Source organism: Halichoerus grypus, chromosome 2 (assembly GCF_964656455.1).
Source record: "Halichoerus grypus chromosome 2, mHalGry1.hap1.1, whole genome shotgun sequence".
Taxonomy (NCBI): domain Eukaryota; kingdom Metazoa; phylum Chordata; class Mammalia; order Carnivora; family Phocidae; genus Halichoerus; species Halichoerus grypus.
Window position 1 is genome coordinate 203795195 of NC_135713.1, and position 19753 is coordinate 203814947.

Consider the following 19753-nt stretch of genomic DNA (forward strand, 5'->3'; position numbering starts at 1 on the left):
GGCTGACCCCACCTCAGGGCCTCCTCCTGTGAGCTGCTGGACTGGGCCAGACAAGCCAACAACTGGCAGTTGGGATTGCTAAACCGTCGTGCCCACTGTCACTTCTCTCTGCTCCTTTGGGCCTGATGGGACGGACCGCCAAGGGAAGCCCAGAGGAGAGCCCTGGGCCTAAGGAAAGCCACCTCATTCGTGCAACCTTTTTCCTGCAGGGCAGAGCCTTCATTGCTTTAAAAAAAAAAAAAAAAGTGTAAAGCATCTGGCTGGCATCCTTTGCCCTGCTCTGATCTAGCTCTGCAGGTTCTGTATCCCCTGGGGTGGGAGGCGGGGGGCGGGGAGCGCTGAGCAAGAAACAACCACAACCTTCCCGAAGGTAGTTTATCAGTCCAGTCTGTAGTATATACATCCATACCTTTTAAGCCTGTAATTCCACCACTGGGACATCTACCTAAGGAAATACTGAGTTGCAGGCAAAGACAAGAGGAGTCCAAGGAAGGTCGTCAATGCAATTGGCAATGGTAAACCCTGTAGAAACAAAGTGTTCACCAACAAAAGCCTGGCGAGTTCGGGCGCCTTGACACAGGGAACATTCCTTAGCTGTTTTTTTTTTTTTTTTTTTTTTTTTTTTTTTCAGATTTGTTTATTTGAGAGGGAGATGGAGCACCTGTGCAGGGGGTTTGGGTGGGGGTGGGGGCAAAGGGAGAGGGAGGGAGAGAGAATCCCAAGCAGACTCCCCACTGAGTGCAGAGCCCTACGCAGGGCTCGATCTCAGGATCCTGAGATCAAGACCTGAGCCGGAATTAAGAGTTGGATGCTTAACAGACTGAGTCCCCCAGGCGCCCCTCCTTAGCCATTTAAAAGTCACTTCAGTGCTTTAGACAACTTGGGCTGGCTGCGGGTGGGCAAACAGGCTACGTAGCTCTGCGTGTATGCACATAGCCGTGGGGCACGACCCCAATCAGCTCTCTCTATTAAGTGAAGACACACAAGTATACGGTCACAACACAAAGACTCACACCAAGATGCTTGTAGCAAGGGTCACTTCTGGTTGTGGGAGTATGGGTGATTTTTGTTTTGTTTTTCAAACTTCTTCGTATGTTCCAAGTTGTCTACAATGTGTATTACTTCTATAGTAAAAAATGAGCAAAAGCGTGTGTCTGCAACAAAACTCCAGAACCTTCTCTGGAAGGATAGTGGAGAACTCTCGGTAACAGAGGTACAGATGTTCAGGGCTGGAGGAGCCTCGGACGGCCAAGAGTCAGGGAAGGCTGCTGTGGGTTCTGTCCTCCCGTAAGCACTGGCCCAGGACTGCGGTACAGCCAGGCTTCCTGAGCATTCTGGTCCTCCACTGTGCCAGCCCCCCAAAGCTTCCCTTGCCCCCGTACCCCCGCAGGAGGACTGGGTCGGTCACCCATAGTGTGGGTGGTGGAGGAACCAGGTTAGAGTTCCTGGAGAACGCGTGGCCAGTGTGGTGTCAGGGGAGAGTGTGTCCCAGGGATGGCCGCAAGGCCAAGGACTGGGTCAGAAATGGGTCTGGGATTGGCTCTGCACTCAGGCGTCTGGGCAGGAACCTGGACATGACCGACGCGCTCCTTCCTGCTGGGGCGGCTCTGCTGCAGCTCCTCTGTCCCGTGCTGGCTCCCCAGCTGCGCGGGGCGGAGGGGACACGTCTGCAGGTCTGCGCCGAGTGCTTCTCATTGCAGACGGTGGAGCACGGCTTCCCACACCAGCCCAGCGCCCTCGGCTACAGCCTGTCTCTGCGCATCCTGGCCATCGGCACCCGCTCCGGAGCCGTCAAGCTGTATCCTTTCCGTTCCCCCAGCTCCCAGCCGGGGGGGGGTGGGGGGGGGGGAGCTGGGAAGGGCGGGGGCCCTGGCATTGGTGGGATTCAAAGGAAAGCAGGTTGTAGATGACCCCTCCTGTTCCTGGGATGGTCCACATACCCTCTTGGGAGTCAGCCGTGGATGCAGTGAGTGGAGGCAGGTTGGGTTTGTTTTTTTTTTTTTCCCTTTCTCCCAGTTAGTAGACTGGTCCCAGGGTGCTCTCCAAACCAGGGTGGCCTTGGGTGGGAGGAACAGTGCTAAGGCTTCCAGATTCTGCCCCACCATGCACGCCCCCTGTGTCTACACAGGCACACCAGAGAGAGTGGACTCCTGGTTGGCACGGACAGCCCTTCCCTGGCCTCGGGCTGGACATGGCCCAATGCGGTCATCCTCTATCCAAAGCATTTGTTCTGGGCTATTTCAGAGGCAAGCCCGCAGGTTCCAGGATGGAGGATCACTGCTTGGGTCCTCGGGCTGGCCTGAACTACAAGTCTGGGAGCTCCCCCGCCCCCACATCCCACCCGAGTCCCTAGAGTGAGCCAGGGTGGCACCTGGGAGAATTGGGAGATGGGGGACCCTCCTCAGGGGAAGCTGTGCCTCCCTCCCGGTCCTCTGCCGCAGCACAGGGGGGCAGGTGGGGCCGAGGCTGCATAGAGCGCGCTCTCAGCTGGTTAATCATTGCCCCTGGTTCCCAGTCCCCGGTGCAGAGACTCATGGCCATAGCTGCTGGGGGCGGGCCCAGGGGGGTGCCCTGTCTCTTCTCAGGTGCCACCTTGTGGTAGCTGCTGGGTCTGTTGCGGCTCAGGTAGTGGGGGCAGGGGGAGGGTGTAGAAAGCAGTCGGGCCGTTGCCAGGGTGGGCGGCACCCCCACCTGCCTGGCTGGAAAAGCTCTCCCTGGTTGGAGCTGGCTCCCCCTCGGGGTCACATCACCCTGCGCCACGTGCCTTCAGGCCAGGGCCACTGCTTTCCCGCCCTCCCCCCCCCCCGCCCTGGGGCCAACTGGGGGGAGGGAGAGCCCGTCTGTGTTGCTAGGTATTTATATTCCTTGCCCCGTGGGCCCAGAGGTCCTGGCCCTTGAGCGGGAGGGGGTGGTGTCCTGCCTTCCGGAGCTTTTCCTGAGCCTGCCGCGCACAGCTATGGCGCTCCTGGGGTGGAGTTCATGGGGCTGCACCGGGAGAACAACGCTGTGGTACAGATCCGCTTCCTACCTGGCCAGGTAAGGGGCCTTCCACGCGCCCTTACTCTCACGTCCCCCAGCAGGGAAGTACAGAGGCAGGCATTTGGTGGCCCTGGATTGGGTCTGATAGGGCCGGGGACCACCCCCCTTTTCCCAGCTACAGGTTCATGGACCACCCTAAGAGTAACCAGGGGTCTTTCGGTTCTGGGGCTCTCTGAATCAACCGGCGCAGGGTGGGCCACCCGGGGGTGAGAGGCCATGGTGAATGCTGGCCCCTCCATAGCTGCTGAGACAGCGTGCTCCTGGTTCCTGAGCCATTCCCTCCCTAGTGCCAGCTGGTCACCCTGCTGGATGACAACAGCCTGCACTTGTGGAGCCTGAAGGTCAAAGGCGGCGTGTCAGAGCTACAGGAAGATGAGAGTTTCACACTGCGTGGTCCCCCCGGGTAAGGACTCGGTGCCCGTCCTCCCCCAGCCATCCTGACCTGCACACCCAGCTCCAGGGTGGAACCACCCTGTAAAGGTCCTGTGGCGCCCTCGGCGGGCCTGGCAGTTGCTTGAGCCGACGCATCCCCACCTGCAGGTGCTCTGGCGGAGTGGGTGGGGCTGCGGCCTGCCTCCCTCCATCCCCCCATGGCGTCTGCGTAGGAGGCTCTGGGGGCGGGGGGGGGGGTCTGCCTCCAAGCCCAAGCCCTCCACCCTCTGTCTTCTGTCTTGGCTGAAAGTAATCGATATATTTATCCTGGCCCGGGACAACCATCAGACCCCATTAAAGGACCTCACGGGCCTGCCTTCCCTGAGGCATGGCCTTTCCTGGGGCTGGTGAGGGCAGCCAGGAGTCCCGGGATCTAGCCCTGGGGCCTCCCCTGCCGGGGTAGCAGCCAGCTCACAGGCAGCCGTTCCCATCCTCAGGGCTGCCCCCAGTGCCACACAGATCACCGTGGTCCTGCCGCATTCCTCCCGAGAGCTCCTCTACCTGGGCACCGAGAGTGGGAACGTGTTCGTGGTGCAGCTGCCGGCCTTCCGCACGCTGGAGGACCAGACCATCAGCTCGGACGCCGTGCTCCAGCGGTGAGCGTGCAGACGCCTTGCCGTCAGGAAGCCGGCCCCTCCAGCCGGCCACGGCCTTCTCCCTTCTGTCCCAGGAATATCTCAGGGGCTTCTAATTTCTCTCCTGGGAAGTCTGTAGGGATGGGAGGAGACACTCTCAGCTCCCCACCTGTACCCTAAATGGAGACTCTCACCCCGTAATGTGTTAGCGTTCCAGAACTCTCCAATGGGTCTTGGGGATAACTTGTCATTTCATTTAAAGGTAAGGAAAGTAAGGTTCAAAATGATTTTGCACTGTCAGCCAATTCTTAGTCCAGTGTTCTTCGCACTGCTACCACGAATTTCAAAACCCAGGGGCTCCACGGCAGGGCAGATGAGGCCCGAACCTCACTGGGTCAGGTGGGGCAACTTCTGGGGAGGTTTATGCTTTGGAATCTGTGCTGAGTTTTCACTTGCATGCAGGCCCCATGGCCCAAACTCCTGGACAGCCACGACCCTGTAGGCTTCTTCAGATCATTCTGGAGGCTTTGTCCCATGATGGTGATGTCTGCAACAGAGAGGGGGTCAGATCAGGTCTGGGTGTGGAGAAAAGCTGCTGGGGCCCAAAGGAGGAGGAGATGAAGGATTAGCCATGGTGGAATGTTCTGCAGTTTCACAGGACGGAGAGGAGGCCAGAGTCCTCAGACGTGAAGCTGCTTTAGGCTTGAGCCAGTGGAACCCTGTTCCTGAAAGGACCAGTCTTCCAACTCACTCACGTCCTTCAGGGCCTGCTGTCCAGGCTGGGGCAGGAGGCTTCCTGCTTGGGGCTGGGTCCCTCTGAGCACAAACCTCTGTCTTTCCCACTCGGGAGGGCAGAGTCAGGGCAGCACGGCCATGGTCAGAGCAGGACTGTTTGCAGGTGTGTGGGCAGGGCCGCGGGAGGACCTGCTCCTCACAGGTGACCATGCCAAGTGCCCGCCTCACTCTGCTAGTAGGAGTCTAGTTGGGGGCCTCCCCCAGCCCGAGTACCCTGGGAACCCCCTCCTACCAATCTAAATCCTCGTTCTAGATGAAAAGAGGTTTGGCTTGGTTGGGTGTCTAGAAATGCCCTGGGGGTCCAGGCTGTTTGCCTATCTACTCCATCTGGTCTGCGGTGTTGGCTCTGGGTCCTCTGCCTGCCTGCCACCTCATAGTCCTCTGTTGGCTGCAGCACCTCCGGACTTCACATGAGCATTCCAGGCCCAGAGAAGGAGGAAGGGATCAAAGCTCAAGGCCAGGCCAACTCACGTAGAGTTTTGTTTTGTGGGTTTTAAAAACTTTTATTATGAAACACCACCTCTATGCAGAAATGCAGTAAATATGAATGTACAGTTTAGTGGATTCTTGTAAAGTGAGCTTCCCCGCAGCCACTCCCTGGGCAAAGAACTAGAACTTTGCCGGCCTCCCCGGAGCTCCCACGTGCCCCTCCCTCCCCGGAGGTAGCCACCACATTGGCTCTTCTGGAAGTCACCCCCTTGCCTTTCCTTGTAGTGGTGCCCCGTGTGTTTGCATCCTTAGGTTTCTGTTTGTCACTGTCCTGTTCTCTGCATGGCTCCCCCCTTGGCGGTGTGTCCCCGTGATCTTCCCACGCTGCCCATCCACGCGGTGCACGCCTGTGCCACGTGGTGGGTCCTGCCTGCCAGCGGCGGCGACAGTATGGCCTCACCGCGCTTCCCTCCGCCAGGTTGCCCGAGGAGGCCCGCCACCGGCGGGTGTTTGAGATGGTGGAAGCTCTGCAGGAACACCCCCGCGACCCCAACCAGGTCCTCATCGGCTACAGCCGGGGCCTCATCGTCGTCTGGGACCTGCGGGGCCGCCGGGTGCTCTGCCATTTCCTCAGCAGCCAGGTAGGCCGTGCCGGGGATGGGGGCGGGTGCCACGTGGCTCTCGCGGACAGCCCTATGCTGGGACCTGGGGGTGCCGGTGGCAGCAGCAGCAGCACCCTGATCCTGGCCTGCGCACTCTCCCTCTCCTCTGAAGCAACTGGAGAATGTCTGCTGGCAGCGGGACGGCCACCTGATTGTCAGCTGCCATTCCGACGGCAGCTACGGCCAGTGGCCTGTGTCCAGCGACAGCCAGCGAGCGGAGCCGCTGCGCAGCTGCGTGCCCTATGGTCAGTGCTCCCCACCCGTGGGGGCCCGGCCCTGCCCCGTCGCAGGGGACCCCCTGTCCTCTGGCAAAGCAGTGTCCTCTGTTCCTGGTCTGTCCTTCCCGGGATTGGGTGTAGGTGCCCACCTCCCAGCAGCAAAACCGGGGCCCCGAGAAGTGAAGGCTTTGTCCAGAGCCATGTGGTGGGTTTTCTACGACCGGTCATGGCTCTCTCCGGGCCCCGCTCAGAGCAGGACTCCTGAGCACAGGTCTCCTGTGCAGGTGGGGGCGGGAAGGGTCTGTGCCCTGCGGACACTGGAGTGGAGGGCCCCATTCAAGCTGGTTCCTTTTGGGGGGGGCCCCTGGGTGGCTCAGTCAGTTTAAGCATCCAACTCTTGATCTCAGCCCAGGTCTTGATCTCAGAGTCGTGAGTTCAAGCCCGGTGTTGGGCTTCAGTGTGGGACCTACTTTAAAAAAAAAAAAAAAAAAAAGTTCAATCTGAGACTCTTTATAAGAAGTTTATGCAAGCCGGTTCCTTTTCTTGTAGGTCCTTTTCCTTGCAAAGCTATTACCAAAATCTTCTGGCTGACCACCAGGCAGGGGTAGGTATCCGTGCTCTGTCCTCTTCCCAGTCTGCAGCCTTCCTGGGGGGCTGCTCCGGCCTCTGCTTGCGGCACGCAGCGTCGAGGGAGTGCCTTTGGTCCCACATTGGGTCTCAGATGCCAGCGAAGGGAGAGCGGGCTATTCATACCTCTCGTGGCTAATTCCTGAGCAAACATTCTTGACCTTTCCCTCCACCCTCCCAGAGAGATGGTTCACATCAGCAGGTTTCAAACTCTGTTGTAGCAGGAGACCTGTTTCTTCAAACAGAAACATGCAGGGAGATCCGATGTATAAGCAGCAGCAGGAGCGGGGCGGTGGGGGGGGGGGTCCTGCTTGAAGCAGAGGCTCGGGAACCACAGCCTGTGTGCCCCCCCCTCACGCCCAAGTTCTCCTGAGTCACTGCAATCAGGAAGTGATGGGGGTCCACCCCACCCCTCCCGGGGACCTTGAGTGAGTGCTGACCTGGAGACTGGCCTCCCTCCCGGGTCCTGCCCCTCTGGTCACAGCACAGTCCAAGCTGCTAGCTCAGCCCGGGGCTCTCTGTGCTGGCGTTGGGGGCCCCAGCCCAGCCCATGGCTCTTCTGTGCCTGCCAGGTTGCCCTTCACCATCTTCCAGGGGGGCATGCCGCGGGCCAGCTACGGGGACCGCCACTGCATCTCAGTGGTCCACGATGGCCAGCAGACAGCCTTCGACTTCACCTCCCGTGTCATCGACTTCACTGTCCTCACCGAGGCGGACCCTGCAGCGGGTAGGCGGCTTCGGGAGTGGGTGTGGAGGGCTAGCCTCGGGGAGGTGTGGGGAGGTGGCCCGCCACTGCCTGAGTCCGGCAGCCCCACCGCACCCCTGCCCCCGCTGGCCTATGGCTTCGTCCTTGCTGGCCAGGCCTCCCGCCCACCCCGAGCTCTCTTTGCCCTCGCCTGGCTCTGACGGGACTTAGCCCGAAGAAGGCAGATCTGGGCTGTCAGGTTGAACAGCTGCCCGGCTGAGGCAAGGAGGTCCTGGCTTGGGCACGTGAAGCCCTCCCGTTTGTGGGGTGGGGCCGAGGGTGCAATGTGGGGCCTGCCCTGAGCCGGCCTCCTGGAACCTGGCCAAGACAGCAAAGCCCTCAGTCAGCCTCATGAATTGGTGCAGGCAAGACCCGAAAGGGCTGATGCAGAAACCTGGAGAGGAGGCCTGGCAGGAGATTTCCAGGAGGGCGGGCCTCCCCTCCACATGAGTCTGGCCTGACGAGGCCATGGCCTCCAGGTGAGGGGCTCGGGCCTGCTCGGCACACTCTGGGCCATATTCTCCCAGCCTCACCACCACGGGTCATTTGGAGGGAGACTCCAAACCTGCTTTTCCTCCTGCCCCAGCCCCTTCCCTCTGCGCGCCTGACGCAGGATGCTGGGAGTAGGGTCGATTCTTTCGGGTTTTCTACAGAGACAATCACGTCATCTGTGAATAAAGACAACGTTCTTTCTTTCTTTCTGACCTGTATACCTTTTATTTCCTTGTCTTGCCTTCCTGCATCAGCTAGGACTTGTAAAGATGCAGAGAGAGGGGCCATCTGCCTTATTCTTGATCTTAGTGGGAAAGCCTCCCATTTCTCACCATTAAGTTACGCAAGCTGTAGCTTCTTGGAAGGTCATCTTTACCAAGTTGAGGAAGTTCTCCTCGTCCTAGTTTACTGAGAGTTTATCATTAATGGGCGTTAGGTTCTGTCAGATACTTTTCCTGCATATACCAAGACGATCGTGTGTTTTTCTTTAGCCTGGGGATGTGATGGGTTCCGTTCACTGATGTTCACATCTTGAGGCAGCCCCGCACCCCTGTGATAAATCCTGCTTGGTCGTGGTGTGTAGTTCTCTACGTTGCCGGATCTGGAGCTTGTTTTTAAAATGCACGTGCTCTGAGTGCAGCCCTAGAGCTTCAGACTCCGCGGGGCTGGGCTGGGGCAAACTGCTTCCCGCAGCCTCTGACCCCCCGCCTTTCCCTCAGCCTTTGACGACCCCTACGCCCTGGTGGTGCTGGCCGAGGAGGAGCTGGTGGTGATCGACCTGCGGGCGGCCGGCTGGCCGCCAGTGCAGCCCCCCTACCTGGCCTCCCTGCACTGCTCTGCCATCACGTGCTCGCACCACGTCTCCAACATCCCCCTGAAGCTGTGGGAGCGCCTCGTCGCCGCGGGCAGCCAGCAGCACACACACTTCTCCACCATGGTAGGTCCGGCACCAGCCCCGGCCCCGCCTCGGGCCCAGCTCGCCCACGGACATCTTGGTCTCCTCCTTTAGGAGTGGCCCATTGACGGTGGCACCAGTCTGGCCCCAGCCGCTCCCCAGAGGGACCTGCTGCTCACGGGGTAGGCGACGTTCATGGCACCCTCCTCCTGCCGAGTGGACTGTGTGGGGCGGGAGCGGAGCCCAGCGGGGTGTGTGCCAGTCCCAGGCCGCCCCGGGCGCCCCCGGCCCAGCCTCCCTCATGACTGGCAGGTGGACTCTGCCCGTAGGCATGAGGATGGCACAGTGCGGTTCTGGGACGCCTCCGGCGTCTGCTTACGACTGCTTTACAAACTGAGCACGGTCCGGGTGTTCGTCACCGACACAGACCCCAGCGACAACCTCAACGCCCAGGGCGAGGACGAGTGGCCCCCACTCCGCAAGGTGAGGCCAGGAGCCTGGAAAGCAGGGAGGGCAAGGACAGGCTGGGTCTGGCGCTTATGGCCACCCGTGGACCTCCTCTCTGTTGTCAGGTGGGCTCCTTCGACCCCTACAGTGATGATCCCAGGCTAGGCATCCAGAAGATTTTCCTCTGCAAGTACAGCGGCTACCTGGCTGTGGCGGGCACGGCAGGGCAGGTAGCAGGCTGGGCTGGCGGGGTGGGGTGGGCAGCTAGGAGGAGTGGCCAGGTGACTTTGGGCCGTGTCCAGGCATTGGGGGGCAGCAAGGACAGGAGCCAGTCTCCTGAGCGCCCATGGGTGGTGTCATCAGGACCATCACCTGCTCCTGTGGCTCTGGGCTTTTCCCTGTGGATCGGGGTTGCCTGGTCCCCTTAGAGACGGGCCTGTGGGATGACTATTTCTCCGCCAGAAACCAGGACTAAGGGCCAGGGGTTGGGCAGAGGCCTTCTGGCTCTCCTCGGGCCTGGGGACTGGGCGTGGGTCCCGGGCCCTTTACTGTCCACCCCCAGGGTCCCTGAGGTCCCACTGTTCCTTGGTGCTGGCGGTCGCTCAGCCCACCTGCCGTCTCCCGCAGGTGCTCGTGCTGGAGCTGAATGACGAGGAGGCGGAGCATGCCGTGGAGCAGGTGGAGGCCGACCTGCTGCAGGACCAGGAGGGCTACCGCTGGAAGGGGCACGAGCGCCTCTGTGCCCGCCCGGGGCCCGTGCATTTCGAGCCCGGCTTCCAGCCCTTCGTGCTGGTGCAGTGCCAGCCCCCAGCTGTGGTCACCTCCTTGGCCTTGCACTCCGAGTGGCGGCTTGTGGCCTTCGGCACGAGTCACGGTTTTGGCCTTTTTGACCACCAGCAGCGGCAGCAGGTCTTTGTCAAGTGAGCAGCCTGCCCAGGGCGGCCAGGACCCGAAGCTAGGATTGCTGCTGGGCGGTGACCCTTGGGCCCTGGCAGCCCAGATGACCGGACGTGTCCCCCCTCCCTCGTCCCCAGATGCACGCTGCACCCCAGTGACCAGCTAGCTTTGGAGGGCCCGCTGTCCCGTGTGAAGTCCCTGAAGAAGTCCCTGCGCCAGTCCTTCCGCCGGATACGTCGGAGCCGGGTGTCCAGCCGGAAGCGGCGGCCAGCTGGTCCCCCTGGAGAGGTGAGGCTGAGCCCAGGAGGGCTCCGAGCAGCCCTCAGCAGGTCCCAACTAGCCCTCCCTCCTGCACTTGCTTGGGCCACACCAAGTAGGTTCCCGTCTCCTGCCTCCCTGCCCGCCAGCCATGTGGCTTGGATACATCTCACTGCATCGCTGTGCCTCAGCTTCCCCAAGTGTAAAGGGTCAGGTCCTCAGTAAATATCATCAGACGGGTGGTGGCCTGAAGGATTGGTGGTGAGCAATCTGATATCCCCAGGACGGGGAGGCCAGAGCCCGCCGCCTCAGGCCCGACCCAACCCACTGCAGGTGCAGGAGGGGGGCGCCAGGGCCGAGCGGCCGGGGGTGCAGAACATGGAGCTGGCACCCGTACAGCGCAAGATCGAGGCTCGCTCGGCGGAGGATTCCTTCACGGGATTCGTCCGGACCCTCTACTTCGCTGACACCTATCTGAGGGACAGTGAGTGGCCAGCCTGAGGTGGGGGGCCCAGGAGAACACTCCTCGGCCAGAGGGCATGTTGGAGGCTGCTGCCTGGCCTGACTGGGAGGACCCGAAGCGGGGTTTCAGCTTGGGAGCATGGGGAGACTGGATCCTCCACCTGCCTCTTTCTTTCCCCTGCCTGGGTCTCCAAGGCAGATTGCCCTGGCTTCGTACTCAGGCTCCACCACGCTCTAGAAGTGTGACCTTGGACATGTCACTTAACTTGGGCCTCGGCTTCTCCCCCTGTCAAATGCCTGCTGGTGTCCAGTGGGCCCTGCAGAAGCTCCCCTGCTGGCCTCCCACCAGGGCAAGGGTGGCAGGGCAGGGGGTGTCTGCTGCTGGGTCTTGAGGGTCGAGCTGTCCTGGGATTGAGATCATCTGTGCATGGGGCCCTTGGCTGTCAGACAGCCTTCCCAGCTTTTCCTGTCTACACCCTAGGCAGGTAGGCAGGACCCACAGCCATTCCATTTTACAGAGAAGGAAACTGAGCCTTACAAGGTTTGCTGACTTGACCTTGGAGTCACACAGGTAGTGAGTGGCAAGGCCAGGACGTAAGCCCAGGTCACCGGGCTCCACCCGACCCCCAGAACCGTGGGTTAGATGTAAACCTTTGCCCCCTGGCAGGCTCCCGCCACTGCCCCTCGCTGTGGGCTGGCACCAATGGGGGTACCGTCTACGCCTTCGCCCTGCGCGTGCCCCCCGCCGAGCGGAGAATGGACGAGCCCGTGCGGGCAGAGCAGGGTGAGTGCTCGTCTGCCTGGGTCTGGGGTGGGGGTTCTCTCTAGCCTTGTCCTCCGCCTGACCAGCACCCACCACTTGCCCCTTGCCTCATAGCCAAGGAGATCCAGCTGATGCACCGAGCGCCCGTGCTGGGCATCCTGGTGCTGGACGGACATAGCGTGCCCCTTCCTGAGCCCCTGGAAGTGGCACATGACCTGTCAAAGAGCCCGGACATGCAGGGAAGCCACCAGCTGCTAGTGGTGTCAGAGGAGCAGTTCAAGGTGTTGCTTGGGTGGACGCGGGGCCCCTGGGAATCGCGGGGACATCTGGGGAGCTCAGATCCTGGGCACAAATGACGGGAGCTGGGATCCCCTTGAAGTTGTATCTGCAGTTGATGTGCGCAAGGGAGGCCCCCTGAGGCACAGAAAAGGAGAGGGTGGAGCCCCTGGGTCAGCACAGGGGATGCTGAAGCCGGACCTGTGACTATGGGAGGGACAGAAAGCACAGACGTGGCAATAAGGAGCCCTGGCTTCCTTGCAGTCCAAGTGCAGTGGTTGCGTGGCTGAGCATGGTGGGGGGGGGGGGCACAGAGACGGAGCCGACTTCGCTGGGAAGCGTTGGGGGGGGGGGGGCATCTGCCAGGGAGCCTAGCCGTGCGGCAGCACCGGGCAGGGAAGCCAGAAGTCTTCGCTTGGCTGGACGGAGCGCTGCGAGCCGTGCTCGGGCCGGGCTGCGAGCCATGCCCTTGCCCCCAGGTGTTCACGCTGCCCAAGGTGAGTGCCAAGCTGAAGCTGAAGCTGACCGCTCTGGAGGGCTCGCGGGTGCGGCGGGTCAGCGTGGCCCACTTCAGCAGCTGTCGAGCCGAGGACTACGGGGAGCATCACCTGGCCGTCCTCACCAACCTGGGCGACGTGCAGGTGGTCTCGCTGCCCCTGCTCAAGCCCCAGGTGCGGTACAGCTGCATCCGCCGGGAGGACGTCAGCGGCATTGCCTCTTGCGTCTTCACCAAATACGGCCAAGGTGGGCACAGGGCAGGCACGGTGGGACCTCTGCGGGCAGGTCTGCCAGGGGCTGCTGAGACGGCCAGCCAGGCGGGACGGACCTCAGTGGAGGACTGTGAGGGAGGCCCTGGCCCCTCAGGCCCCCGGGGAGGGAAGTCCCGTCGGCAGCTGCCGAGCGCAGGAGCCAGGGGCTGGCCTCACCTGCCGCACCTCTCCTCCTTCCCGCCAGGTTTCTACCTGATCTCACCCTCAGAGTTTGAGCGCTTCTCTCTCTCCACCAAGTGGCTGGTTGAGCCCCGGTGTCTGGTGGATTCGACCAAGAGCCACAGCCGCCCCCCCAACGGATCAGGCCCAGAGAAGGCCTTGGGCCAAGCCAGGTCAGTAAAAGGCCAGGTGGCCTCAGGGTGCCTCCCTGAGGTGCCCACCGGGGGCAGGCCAGAGATCCCCTCCCCAGTGAGCTAAGCCCACCCTCCTGGCTCTGGCTCGCTACCCCCACTTCGTAGGCCCCTCCCTCCTGCACAAGCTTGGTTCACCACCCTGGCTCAGGGTAAGCCCGGTCAGTTGACCTCATTCTTCATGGGATCAGGGCTTTCTGAGCCAGAATGGGGAGCCTAGGCCACCAAACCGCCCCCCCCGCCAGTCCTCACCATCTCTCTCCCCGCAGGAACTCAGGGAGCCAGAGTGATGGAGAGGGTAAGATGGGCTTCCCTGTGGCCAGGGGTGTGGGGGGACAGAGGCATTGTGATACTTGGGCCCAGACCCAGACCCAAGGGGAGGGAAAGGAACCCCAGGCCTGCAGGTGGTGTGCGGCTGAGTAGAAACGGCATCCCTTCCAGTCCTGAGCTCTGGGCTCTGGCACTCCCACTCCAGGAAGGAGGGAGCTGGGACAGAGGAGGCCCCAGGGCTCGCCTGACTTGGCCTCTGTCTTCCAGAGAGAAGGCCCGGCCCAGTGATGGAGCACGCTCTGCTCAATGACGAGAGTGAGTTGGGGCAGGAGTTGGTGGGCTGGCATGAGGGATGTGTCCCAAGGGAGACTTAGAAGGCCAGGGTAGAACTGAGGGCCATTACCCTGAGGGGGGCAGACCCGTCCGACACCCCACCAGGAGAAGGGGGAGAAACGTTTGTGTCTGGCCCAGCCTCTGCTGGCTTCTCCACGGGTCTGTTGCCCACTCCTGCAGGGGTCCTGAAGGAGATCCAGAGCACACTGGAGGGCGACCGAGGGTGAGTCACTGCTCGGGCCTGCAGGGTGGGCCGTGAGGTGCCAGGAGCTCTCTAGGAATGAGGGTCCTTGTCTGGCCTCCCCGAGGTCCCCGCGGATGGTGACTGCCCTGTCTTTGCCCACGCAGGAGCTACGGCAATTGGCGTCCTCAGCGAATGGCCGTGGGGTACAGCCTCAGCAATGGGGGAGGTAGGTAGGGGCTCTGGGCACTGCTGCAGGGCTGGGGGCGGCTGGGAGGGCCCACCCCCTGACGCGCAGGGATAGGAGAGAGTGCCCTCACGGGCCCTGAAAACCTCCGCGTCTGGGCCCCGAGTGGGTGACGGAGGCCGCTGGCCTGCCCAGGAGGCTCCTGCGTCCTTGTTCTCTCTCGTTCCGCAGCGGAGTGAGCAGGTCGTGAGTGCAGGCTGCGCGACGAACACACACTACTGAGAGCTCTCCTTGGGGCCCGGCCCCGCCTGCGAGGACCGTGCCCTGGGCTGTGCCAGGGGCTGGAGCCGACCCCGTGTCTGCCCCGCTGCTGCTCTTGGCCTCGGGAGAGGCGGGACCCCGGGCCACGCGGCTGCCGCTCCTGGGCCTTGTCTGTCTTGGTTCTTTTGTCAATGTTGCACAGTTTTTACTCCCTCCCCTTTTTGTAGTGGGCTGGGTTTTAAATTATAAATTTTAACTGCCTCTGGGTGAAAAAGAGTTTTTAATAAACACCTTATTACCTCTTCACCAAGCTGGTCCCATGACTAATTTTTTTAATCGTGGAGAGATTTTCTACGGAAACGGAAATGATTGTTAACCGGTCCCTTGCCTTTGGCCCTGGGGTGCTGTCACCGGACCAGGCCGGTAGTCCAGAGGATCCCTTTTGTAAGCCATTTGAGTCAGAGCAAACTGTGCTTGGTTGTGTCTGAACGCTGACACCTCTGTGTTTGGGAATGAATGGCAAGAGTTAACTGTCACGAGTCTGCGTGACTGCATCTCTGGGCCGGGACCGAGGGAGTCCCCTTTGGCCTTTCCTTGCTGTCAGAAGGGGAAGACACAGTATCTCAGACCTGGTGGCTTCTTCCAGACTTCAGGGAAGGACCGTGAGCCGCTGCTGAGGTCGGAGGCCGTGCCCAGAGGTGAAAGGTCTTACCCCCAGATGAGGGGCTAGATCAGACTGCTGTTCTGGTCCTTATAAAGGGGTTTAGTCTACTTGGTTCTACTTCATTTACCTGTCTTTGCTGAGCACCTACTACATGCCGGGCACACGGGGTCAGAGGCGGCCGAGACAACGTGGTCCCTGCCCTGTGGGGCTCACCGTCCTAACGAGGGCAGGACGTCTGAGGATGCAGGCAATCCAGGGGCCTGTGAAAGACGTCAAGCTGGGACGGGCACGACCACGGTGGGCTAGGTGGGCCGTTCTGCACAGATAGAGGGCTGGTAGCACTCGAGGAACCGGCCTGCTTGCTGCGGGAACGGGCCAAGAGCGGAGGGGAGTCGGCAGGAAGTGTGCTGGAAACAAGACCACCACATGGCCAGGGCCAGACCGGGACCCCTGGAGCCTGGAGGGCAGGGGCACTGCTGTGTGGCACAGGAGCTCACCTGGCCTGTTGGAAGGACCTGGATCAGCACACAGGGCAGAGGAGGAGCCAAGGTCCAGGGCCCAGGATGGATGCACTGGGGGAGCATCCTACCCACCGCCCTCCAGCCAAGCATGTGCAGCTCAAGAGTCTCTGGGTTGTGTAACTTGGGCCACTCCAGCCCCCCATGTTCTCCTTAGGAGTGGGGGTGGTGCTTACTGAGGTAGCCCCAAAAGCCACAAGGAATGCAGAGGAACAGTTCCCCAAAGGGAAGAGGGACACAGACAGCGGTCCCAGAAGTCGTGGAGAAGGGAGGCTGGGTAGATCAAAGGACAAAGCTACAGACAGGAGGAGAGTGCTGTATGCCCCGTCGGACAGCCTGGACTTGATCCTGAGACTCTGGAAGCCTCTGAGGGGCTTGAAGCAGGGAAGTTCCTTTACGAAATGTATGCTTCCAAAGACCCCTGTGGTTTAAATCCCAGCAAGCTCCACTCATGTGACCTCAGGCAAACTGCCCACCTGCTGTGCGTCCCGCTTTCTTCTGGCGAATGGAATGATGACCGTATCCCCTCGGGATCTGTTGTGAGGTTCACGGGAGTCCACGAGGTTCACGGGGTCCTGCTGGGGTCAGGGAGAATACGTTTCAGCTTGATGCACAGGATCTTTATTTTTATCATAAAAGAAATTAAGCTCTGCTGTTTATATCTTGAGTTAACACTGGGTCCTCAGTATTGTAGGTCAGAGGGTTATGCACCAAAAGTGGGTGCCAAGGAGGGATTGAGAACATCACACCCCAGAAAGCTGGACACACACACACACACACACACACACACACACAGCTATGGGGACTCGTGTGGTTTTCAAACCACCCGTTTAGAGGGACTTACTGCTTGTTTTATCCAGTCAGCTAACTTAACTCACACAAATGGACAAGTGACATGAAGTTTTCTGCCAAGAAACCAAGAATTGAAGACCCTGGTAATAACGCAAGCACCAAGAAATCAGAAGAAAATGGCAGCACCAAGCACCTCCAGGGCACAGAGAGCCTCATGGCCACAGCAATGACCCAGCTAACCAGACGGAACGAAGCCGACCACCACCACACACACATCTGAAAATACCCAGACTCTGCAAACAGATTTACATCCACGCTCGCTGAGGATGAGCTTTGCTGTAAGTACTTTGTGCTATGAAGTATTAGCTAGTGTTGGTGGCTCGCCTATTTTGGTTCTAAAAAACCTCCTAATCAGGAGAGTGAGATCAACAATTTTTATTGATAGGCGAGCACAAGCGGAAGGGTTTGGCATGGTCTAGAAAGTGGATTAATGGAAGCTGGGCTGGCACGGAGAGAGGAGCTGGAGGTCCCTGCAGCTTCCGTCCAGGGAGGGGTGCTGGTAGCCACACGGTGGAGACACTGAGAGGCTGAGTTGACGGGACCTCTGCCAGAAGGTGAGAGAGTGGCAGAGGTCACCGCTGACTCCAAGGCCCTTGCCGATGTTCCACAGGCAGCTGGACACGTAATCTGGAGACTCGGATCTGAGGGTCTTCAGCATTGACAGGTGGGAGACTTGGTGCTCACTTAGACTTGGAAGTCAGGCAGGCAGACCCAGTCCTCAAACACTGGCTTTGCCCATGACCCACTGTGTGACCTTGGGTAGATGTCACCCTTGTGCTTTAGTTTACTCACCTATAAAACAGGGCATAATAATAGGGCCTACCTCGGAGGGTGGTAAGGATTAAATGAGAGTCTATAAAATCGCAGAGCACGGTAACACCCAAGCAAGGGAGGTGAAAGTTACTGTGGCTGGTGGGAGGGCCCGGAGGGAGGGAGGGAGGAAGGAGCATGGTCGGAGGAGGACTCACACAGAATCGAGGGGCAAAGCAGGTGAAGGAATGGGTGGGGCATGTCGGAGCCAGAGGCCAGGGCTGGGCTTGGTGGAGAGGTGGGGGGAGGTCTCCTCTCCGCCTGCTGTCCTTTGTCCAGGGAGTTCCCTGGAGGTTGCTGGAGGTCACACAGCCAGGAGGTGGGCTTGGAGGGGTACCAAGGCTGTCTGGTTCCGAAGCCGGTTCCCAGCAGAAGCTCCGCAGAGCAGAACAGCTGGTCCTCAGGGTCCAGGGAGCTGGGTTTGGTGCCCAGTTCCTCACTTTCTAGCTGTGTGTCCTTAAGCCACTTATCCTCTGAGCTGATTCCCCTTCTGTAGAAGGAGACCTTATCCCTTTCCTAGGGTTTGGGGAGATTTGAATGTAAGGCTGCTTGGGAAGAGACCTGAGGCCTGCCACACCCACGGGGCTGAGTGAGCTACAAGACCTGGCCTGGATCAACCCGGAGGCGAGGAGGGCACCAAGAAGGCAAGAGACTGGAGAGGAGCACCGAGCTCTGTCTGCCCAAGAGCTTGCAGGATACATTGTAACGAACCAGAGAAAGTCCAGCTCGCTGCTGGTGGCAGTCCCTCATACCTATGCTCCAGAGGGCCTTGGGAGCCAGACTGCCTGGGTTGGCATCTCATTTCTCACACTCCCTGTGACACTCAGCTGTGTGCTTCAGTCATATCAGGCATAAAATGGGAATTCTTAGGGTACCACCTCTTAGTGCGCTTTCAAGAATTAAATGACTCCAGGGCGCCTGGGTGGCTCAGTTGTTAAGCGTCTGCCTTCAGCTCAGGTCAAGATCCCAGGATCCTGGGATCAAGCCTCGTGTTGGGCTCCCTGCTCAGCGGGAAGCCTGCTTCTCTCCCTCTCCCACTCCCCCTGCTTGTGTTCCTGCTCTCGCTCTCTCTCTGTCAAATAAGTAAAAATTTTAAAAATATATTAAAAAAAAAAAAGAATTAAATGACTCCATAGTGAAGTGTTTAGAACAGTGCATGGCACATAAGCCCTGAAATGTTAGCTATTTATTGATATTGAGTCCAAGAGAACTAAGGAAGGAGTGGGTGACCCTTAGAGCCCCCAGGATGGTGGTCCAGACAGGTTCTTTGAAGGAGGGCTCACCGCCCGCCCCCCTCCACTGGGCAAGCAGTGAGACAGGAGCAGAGCATGTGGGTCCTCAGTTTGGCAGGGTGCCAGGCTGACCTGGCAGGCAGCCACTCCCAGGTGGCACGGTTGCCCTGTCCTCCGCCTTTGTCCTCTGCTGAAGCATCTCCTCTTTCTTGGGCGGCCTCCCTTCCTTTGTTGGCCTAGGGGGTCAGGACCCGCAGCCACCTGCATTATTAATGCTCATGGGTAAGGCTGGAGCCCCCGGGGGGTAGACTGAGCCTGTAGGCCCTGCCAGGGCACAACCGGTGTGGGCGCTGCCAAGGGCTGAGGGCGCCAGGGGCTGCCAGATCTTCCCGGAGAGGACAGAGACACCGGGAAGCCCCTCTTCACTGAGCCGGCCATGGGCGGGAGCAAGGGCAAAGCGCCCCAGCGCCAGGACGGGCCCGGGAGGCCGGCCTCCGGGGAGCAGGAGTCCCGGTCGGCCAGCGCAGACGGCGCGCCTAGCCGGGAACGCCGACAGGGTCGCGGTAAGGCCCACAGCGCCAGGCCAGTCTTGGAGCCCGCCACTTCGGGAAGCCACGGGACCCCTGGTGGCCGCCGGAAGCCCACCGCAGAGCGGAACGGCGGCTGCAGACGGCCAGGGGCTGGGCCGCCCGCGGAGGCCCAGCGGGGACTAGGCCGCGCGCGGTGTCGGGGACCCAGGTCTAAGCACCGGGACGGCCGTGGCGGGCGCCTGGAGGAAGAGAGTCTCCCCGGAGAAGAGAGGACCGGCGAGCTCTGCCGCCGCAGGAAGAGAGGAAAAGGGCGGAGACCCCCGGCTTGGCACGGCTGCCGAGAGACCCGGCGCCTCGATGGGGACGCGTCGGGTGGAGACGGGGGCAGCTCTTGCCAGGATAGCGAAGCCCGCGAGGCCCAGGAGAGCGACAGCCAGAGCAGTGGGGCCCCGGAGCTGCGGCCCAAGCCGGAGCAAACGGACACGGGCTCGGGAGACCCCCAAACCGGGTCGGAGCCAGCGCTGGAACCCGGCGAGCGCCCCAGCAGCGACGGTCTGAGCAGCGACGGCGGGGACAGCCCTGAGCCCCGGAGCCGGGAAGGGTCGTCGGGGGTGGGACCCCGGGGAGAGAGCGAGGATTCCGGGACAGGCACGGAGTCCAGCCTGGAGGGGGCCGGGCGTGGAGGGGGCCCAAGGGCAGCCCCAGGAACTGCGAGCCGGGCCACTGAAGCCGAAGAGACTGAGCCGGGCAAAAAAGCCAAGGCCTCCAGCCCCCTCGAGGGCA

At 60.7% G+C, this 19753-nt stretch overlaps 2 protein-coding genes across 11 annotated transcripts in view; both read left to right on the top strand.

Moving 5' to 3' along the window:
* The window catches only part of LLGL2 (LLGL scribble cell polarity complex component 2), a 33131-nt gene extending 18461 nt beyond the window's left edge, over nt 1–14670 (top strand). For 2 of the 10 annotated variants that reach the window (XM_036088529.2, XM_078066069.1), the window contains exons 3-26: nt 1617–1798; nt 2955–3036; nt 3327–3442; nt 3909–4067; nt 5749–5911; nt 6045–6177; nt 6700–6754; nt 7350–7504; nt 8734–8951; nt 9024–9091; nt 9239–9392; nt 9482–9586; nt 9984–10276; nt 10391–10541; nt 10845–10995; nt 11641–11757; nt 11851–12017; nt 12492–12756; nt 12967–13114; nt 13402–13430; nt 13670–13717; nt 13916–13958; nt 14084–14145; nt 14335–14670. In XM_036088529.2, the coding sequence (XP_035944422.1) occupies nt 1617–1798; nt 2955–3036; nt 3327–3442; nt 3909–4067; nt 5749–5911; nt 6045–6177; nt 6700–6754; nt 7350–7504; nt 8734–8951; nt 9024–9091; nt 9239–9392; nt 9482–9586; nt 9984–10276; nt 10391–10541; nt 10845–10995; nt 11641–11757; nt 11851–12017; nt 12492–12756; nt 12967–13114; nt 13402–13430; nt 13670–13717; nt 13916–13958; nt 14084–14145; nt 14335–14342 (3072 nt within the window). In that variant the 3' untranslated portion in view covers nt 14343–14670. Of the gene's footprint in view, nt 1–680; nt 1799–2954; nt 3037–3154; nt 3580–3908; nt 4068–5748; nt 5912–6044; nt 6178–6699; nt 6755–7349; nt 7505–8733; nt 8952–9023; nt 9092–9238; nt 9393–9481; nt 9587–9983; nt 10277–10390; nt 10542–10844; nt 10996–11640; nt 11758–11850; nt 12018–12491; nt 12757–12966; nt 13115–13401; nt 13431–13669; nt 13718–13915; nt 13959–14083; nt 14146–14334 lie in introns of those variants that run through there. The other 8 variants (XM_036088530.2, XM_078066073.1, XM_078066071.1 and 5 more) reach the window with 7 other exon arrangements.
* Nucleotides 14671–18876: 4206 nt separating this feature from the next.
* MYO15B (myosin XVB) overlaps nt 18877–19753 on the top strand; it is a 28800-nt gene continuing 27923 nt past the window's right edge. Inside the window, 1 exon segment of the mRNA XM_078066394.1 lies at nt 18877–19699. Within this exon segment, the coding sequence (XP_077922520.1) occupies nt 18877–19699 (823 nt within the window).